Source organism: Apium graveolens, chromosome 10 (assembly GCF_009905375.1).
Source record: "Apium graveolens cultivar Ventura chromosome 10, ASM990537v1, whole genome shotgun sequence".
Classification (NCBI taxonomy): Eukaryota; Viridiplantae; Streptophyta; class Magnoliopsida; order Apiales; family Apiaceae; genus Apium; species Apium graveolens.
The window spans coordinates 115,716,188-115,722,748 of NC_133656.1; the positions used below are offsets into that span (position 1 = coordinate 115,716,188).

The 6,561-nt window shown below is 33.1% G+C and overlaps 2 protein-coding genes across 3 annotated transcripts; one reads left to right on the top strand and one right to left on the bottom strand.

The window, feature by feature from the left end:
• The first annotated feature begins 661 nt into the window (after window positions 1–661).
• LOC141692640 (uncharacterized) lies at window positions 662–3,633 on the top strand. 2 transcript variants are annotated; one of them, XM_074497545.1, is made up of 6 exons: window positions 662–812; window positions 2,460–2,525; window positions 2,609–2,770; window positions 2,935–3,008; window positions 3,092–3,229; window positions 3,382–3,633. In XM_074497545.1, the coding sequence occupies exons 2-5, from the start codon at window positions 2,478–2,480 to the stop codon at window positions 3,225–3,227; spliced, it is 420 nt and encodes a 139-aa protein (XP_074353646.1). In that variant the 5' UTR covers window positions 662–812; window positions 2,460–2,477; the 3' UTR covers window positions 3,228–3,229; window positions 3,382–3,633. The 2 variants fall into 2 exon arrangements, with proteins under 2 accessions (XP_074353646.1, XP_074353645.1); XM_074497544.1 differs by lacking the exon at window positions 662–812 and adding an exon at window positions 941–1,030.
• Window positions 3,634–4,342: 709 nt separating this feature from the next.
• Window positions 4,343–6,290, bottom strand: LOC141692817 (uncharacterized protein C24B11.05). The gene is made up of 7 exons (XM_074497761.1): window positions 6,137–6,290; window positions 5,845–5,910; window positions 5,615–5,712; window positions 5,396–5,521; window positions 5,033–5,272; window positions 4,870–4,935; window positions 4,343–4,688 (listed from the first exon to the last, which is right to left on the bottom strand). Exons 1-7 carry the CDS (start codon window positions 6,186–6,188, stop codon window positions 4,533–4,535), a joined length of 804 nt encoding a protein of 267 aa, XP_074353862.1. The 5' UTR covers window positions 6,189–6,290; the 3' UTR covers window positions 4,343–4,532.
• Window positions 6,291–6,561: the final 271 nt, after the last annotated feature.

Genomic DNA, 6,561 nt, shown 5'->3' on the forward strand with positions numbered 1-6,561 from the left:
GGAAAAAAAATCAATGATGTAAGGGTGCATATAGAGGAGGAAGTAACAAAATGGACCCGGTGAATAAAAATAATACCTCCGTTTTTTATTCAAGTGATAGTTACTCCGTAGTTGTAGTAAAAATAAAAACTAAAACTTTTTGGTGCCTGATAAAAGAATAGGAGATGTGTCAATTGTATTTCAATTTGACCACAATTTGGTATCTATACATTTTTTTCATAAAATTAAACCACATTAAGTAATTCATGTTATTTGTCTAATTTGAAAATTTTGTTTTTCTCTTATATATTAATAACAAAAAAATTTAACTAACATCATATCGCAACTATTCGTTGCAATATTATTTGAGATACTTTTATCTAAACTCAATATCATGATTTCCGGCTAAAAATAAAATATTCAAATTATAAAAAAAAATAGTAAAATAATTTATTTGGTGCTAATCGTAAAAAATAATAAAAATAATTTTTTTGGCTAGCGCGCGGACAAAATTCCCTAGTATGATATCATACTCATCAATCATCACATGAATTTTCAGAACCCTATATAATAAAATCATTTCAAACAAATACTTTCAATCATCAAAAGGACAAAAACAGAGAATTCCTAACCCAACAATTCCGGACCAGCCCAAAACATTAACAATCAACAAAGGCCCAACTTACAATCTTCAAATTTTTAAAACACACCAGTGTCAGCATCTATAGACACAACTCCTTATATCTATAATCATCATCTCCCCAAAATCACAAACTCACAAATTCAATTTTCGCGCGCTTTTTACAGAGTCGATTATAATTTTTCTACTAAAGGTACTTTCTATCACTTCATAATTTCATATATATAATATATCACATTTATTTGTTAATTTTAATTCAATTTAATCATCTTTTTAACTCGATTTAAAACTGATGATTATATAATTCACTCGTATATGTTCATTTCATCAATCGATATGAACCGATTTATCGAGTCGATTAGTCACCGTGTAGCGATTTATCTCAATTATTTAATCGCGACTTTTAGAACGGTTCGTAGATGTGAAATCGAGTGATTTGTATGTATAGTCTCGTTGTGTATATTGTTATATAAGTGTGTTTTAGTTAGTATGTGTAAAATTTGAGTGATTTTTTGTCTCGTATTGTTGCGTAATTTGTTATATCAGTGTTTTTAGCTTGTATATGTGAACTCGGAGTGAACTTTTGTCTCGTATTGTTGTGTATTTTGTTATATCAGTGTTTTTAGCTTGTATATGTGAATTGGAGTGAGGTATAGTCTCATATTGTTGCGTATTTTGTTATATCAGTGCTTTTAGCTTGTATATGCGAATTGGAGTGAATTTTTGTCGATGTGTATCTTGTTATATTAGTGATTTTAAATTGTATATGCGAATTGGAGACTTGGAGTGAAGTATAGTCTTATATTGTTGCGATTTTTTTTAGATTAGTGATTTTCGTATTGTTGAATATAGATGTCTTGCGGATTTATATTATTTCAGTGTTATTAGTTTGTCGATGTGAAATAGAAATGATAGATAAATAGTTCTGTAGTGTTGATTGTGTATTTCACGCGGATTTATATGACATCAGTTTTTATCGATTTTTATATGTGAAATCGGATCTCGTATTGTTGTGTATTTTGTTATAACAGTATTTTTCTGCTTGTATATTTGAATTGGAGTGAGGTATAGGCTCATGTTGTTGCGTATTATGTTATATCAGTGTTTTTTAGTTAATGTGTGCGAAATGGGAGTGAGATATGGTCTCGTAATGTTGAAAATTGATTGCTCGACTGTTTATGTTATATCAGTGTTTCTCGGTTTGTGTATGCGGAGATTGAGATGATATGTAGTTCTGTGTTGTTGATTGCTTATTTCAAGCTGATTAGTATCATGTCGGTGCTTATTAGTTTGTATATATCTTATATGAAATTGAAATGATATATCGTTATTTATTGTTGATTGAATATTTCTTGTCGATTTGTATTACATCAGTGTTAACCGATTTATATGTGTAAAATGGGAGTGATAATATGTAGTCTTGTATTTTTGGTTATTGAATATTATGTCAGTGTTTATAATCTATCAAGCATTGATTTGTCAACTGAATTTTTGTGGACAACAATGAAACACCAGTTCTCATGTTTACTTGGAACAGGAAATATGATGGTTGGTTTCTACCAATTTACCTTTTCTCATCCTGCTATGCCTGATTCTCTGTGATTTCATTGAGTTGTAGTATAAAATTAAGTGAAATCTGAAATTGCCTATTCTTAACGTGTTAAAAGATATATAAGATTACAAGATATTATATACAGATAAGTCTAATTTACACAATGGTTCCCATGTTCACAGTCTGGACATTTGGTTGAACCCTCTATTTTCGCAACTCTTTCTCTCATTTACATTACTAAGTTCTATATTAAGGACCTTTCTTAGTTCTGTGCTTATTTTTCCACAGACTGATACATATTGTAAAATGGAAGGTGAAGAAGCTGAATTTGGGAGAAAGCGCATGAGGCAATCTGTGAGATTTTATTGCCCTTTGTTCCTTTGAAAGATTCCAAGTCAGTTAATATATAATGTAATTTTATTAATTTTCATAACTAGGTGGAAGACAAGCAACTGCTAGTGGTGGATGCTGAGGCAACTGTTGGAGAGGATGCTGAGGCAACTATTGGAGAAGAAACTGAGACTGAAGTTCAATTATCTGAACAGATGCAGCTTGACATTGCACGCATTCATGAAAAGATTAATAGCTTCACTGCTCTGGTTGCATGCTTAATCTATAAATATTTGAAAAATGATGATGAAATTTCCATAACTTTCATTTACAATAGTTATGTTGGTCTAATAAATTATACAGGCACAAATCACTTTAGCTGAACTTTTTGCTTATTTTTTCATATGTTCTTTTCATTGATTGTTTCATGTAGGTTTCTGAGCTCATGGAATCTGGAAAGTCACTCCTGCTGGAAATTAGTAATCAATTTGAAGAAAGATTGATATTGTGAGTAATAGAAGAACTACTCATACTAGAGCAATATCTAATGCACAAGCCATGACTTAGTTACTAATCTTCTTTTCCTGCAGAATCCACAAGGAACAGACAGAAAAATGGCAGGAGGAGATCAGGGAGCTTCATATGCTTGATGCCTCAAACGAGGAGACCAACAATCTATTGCACAATGCTCGATATTTACTTCAAAATGGTCGGATTGACTCATAAAGGTTAAGTCTCGGTCAACAAACAACTTATTTGTTTTCAAACTGCATTAAGTTGATCTATATCACAATTATTACTGTTGCAATTTCTATACAGACTTCGAGATATTTAGCAGAGGAATGCAGGTGAAACTAACTTCTACATTTGCAACATGCAGGTCTTGTAGTAATATCTTAGGTACGAACTGTGAAGTCGTAGCTATCTGGAAATTGCTGGTTTCCAAGGGTGGTTTCCGTTTGAATTTGATGTTACTTCTCGTTTCTACAAGACTTTGATGTTACTTCTTGTTTGTTAAGAACTTCGTACCATTTGGTTGTTTCGAGGATTTCGAGGATGGTTGCCTTTAATATTTGATGTTACTTCGTGTTGGTAACAAATTATTCCATTGTTTCTTTTCATATTTCTTTTCTAGAGCTATATTACACATGGAGACTTTATAATCAGTGTTTATAGTATAATCATCTATCGTGCTTGTCTAACTATCTGGCTTATGCCTAGTCCTTCGTAAAGATCAATACTAGCAATAGTACTAGCACTAGGAGAGAAAAATGAAAGATGGAATGTAAAAGTGGAAGTGAAATACTTCGAGTGTTTATAGACAGTTAATTTTACAGGAGATTTGGTTTTCTGAGTAGAGTACAAATGTTAAACAAGATAGTTAAGTAATCAAGTAGCTTCATGCTTTAAGCTGCAGAGCCCTGCACTTGACCTGGAACTATGTACACTACCAATGTACACCTGGAAACTGTATACACTAACAATATACCAAGTGAATCGTAACCTGGTACTGAAAACTTTTATATTCATCCATTTCGGTATACCACCAGCCATTCAAACAGAGGCTATTATGGTCACATAATAGAACATGTGACATAAAACCTTGCAAGTGCTATTACTATTGGCAGCAATTGTTAATATCTCTTAAACAAGTCAGAAGTCTAGTATAACTTGGACAGTTTAGTACCATCAAAAAGAAGCTCACAGTCTGTAAGTAATCTGCATCCCTCGGAATGTTGATGTACTATATACTTACTGGCATTGGAGGAGGTTTTTTGATAGATTAGATGATCTTTAACTAAAGAAGTACTATTAATAATAATAGCATGCCATGTCTTGCATACAAATACAACAAACTCAGCATCCAGTCTACGAACAATATATATTAATGAAACATTTACAAATATTAGAAACTAATATCTGTCATATGATTAACATTGCATAACTTGTGAAGGATCTTGGGATTTAATCTTCCTTCTGTTTTCTTTCAAATGATAGAATTACATATGTTGAGCAAATAAAGCTAGAATATTAAGCAAGGACTTGAGTTTCAACAGCAGTGGGCTGGACAGCTGGTTCGAATTGATCTATTCCTTCTCCTTCCCATAGTTCAGGTAATGCTTCTTTAATATTGTGGATGCTACTCAGTGCATGGTCTGCTCCTGCTACCAGAGTTGAGCCTCCCACCTGCCAAATATTATATGTCTTCAACTAGCTTGTTCTGATTTTTTGCGAAACAACGTTATGGTTCCAGGAATTAAATATCTATATGTACCCCTATTCTCTCATATTTAACTTTTTGCAGTTGATTTTAACAAATTAAAGAAACAGGGACTTCTGCTTAGGCAGGAATTAGGATAGGACTCACGAGAACAGTATGAAGTCCTGCTGCTTTGCCACTAACAATGTTTCGTGGACTGTCATCGAAAAAGATCTGAAAATGAATCAAATGAGCTTCGGTTTAAGATTTTAGCAGACTAGCAATCCAACATATATATCAATCACACTAATTATTCTGCTATTTCATTTACCGTTTTCAATGGGTCAGCATTTGCAATCTCAATAGCAGCTTCCATAGCTTCAAGAGCTGGTTTGCATAAAATTGTGGATGATCTAATATTCTCAGAACCATTATCTTTGTCCGCGTCGACTATGTTTCCAACAGGAGGTGGATTAAGAGTTTCAAAACATATGATTCCCTCAAAACAGTCTTCCAATCCCAACCTAGTAAGGACTTGAGATGCATGCGCTTCATCCGCATTAGTGAATATCTAAAATCAAAAGTAATTAATTGTGATTTATGCATATATTTGGTTCAAAATCATGCATCAGTCAATTATGTCCTATCTTTTATGTGTTCTGACTGTATTTAAGCACAGATTTTAATCACATACAATTTTTCTCTGTGGCATTGAAAGTAGAAGATTTCTTAGTACTGGGTCTGGTCTGAGATTGTCATAAGGCAGTCTTCCATGCACATAAGCATGGAACTCATCATTGTCAAATTCATAGCCCAGAGCCTGTTATAACCAACATCTCCATTGAAATTTCAATAAAAAGGAACAGAGCCTTACACAAATTTAAATGAAAATTTACGTCGTATTTCTCTTTACCTTGAGACCAGCCATAGTCGTCCCGTGCTCCCTGTAAAGTTCAAGACACAGTCTAGGGACATTATCTTCGTCTATTTCCAAGTGTTCCAACATAAACTCTGCAATTACAAGAAATTTTATGTTCATATCCATAACTATTATACAGAAGCATGTGTACATTTTTGTGCATTATATTTTTAAGTATGCAGAATGATCAGCTGTACATATACAGAAATACTTCATGTCCGTACCTTCTATGTTCTTGCGGCATGCTAGGTTGAGACCCAAGCTCAATGGGTACAAAGTATCATCCATGTCTACAATAATGCGATTCATATAATATTTAGAAAAAAAAATATAAAAATTTAGGACATAATCATTTTGTTAATACTCTATTTATTTTCGTCAATAGATAATTAGGAGATCACTAAAACATTCTTACTAATTTTAGTCTACGCAACCATAAAAAAACACATAAAGATATGTCCCATTCGGAAGCAGGGTTCCTATAGTACGAGAGCTGAAGGAAATGAACAATCTTACCAAATAGCAAGCACTCAAACTTGGATTCATTAGAACTTTGGAGAGCTTCCATTGCGATTTAAGAGATAAACGAAAAGTAAAAACGAGAGTAGTAGCTTCAAGTACTGAACTAGGTCTTTGGGGGAGCTACTATTTATAGATGTTGATAATGAAAGTACATTTTTGGTTCTGTTTTCAGTTGTTTCGGTTATAATTTCCTTGATATTCCTTTGATTGATTCTTAAATTTATACGCAGGTATTGATGGGATGGGATATTCTTCAAGTTGTGCTTTAATTCCTGAGAATTTTTCCAGTTTCATGGCTAAAACACACACACACTACACACTAGCTGGCTGGTTGGTTTCAGAATTCGAATCGATGCCTTTTCCCAGCATTCCACAACAGCGATAGGAAGTACTAATACTATACTTCCCACTCCCACCAC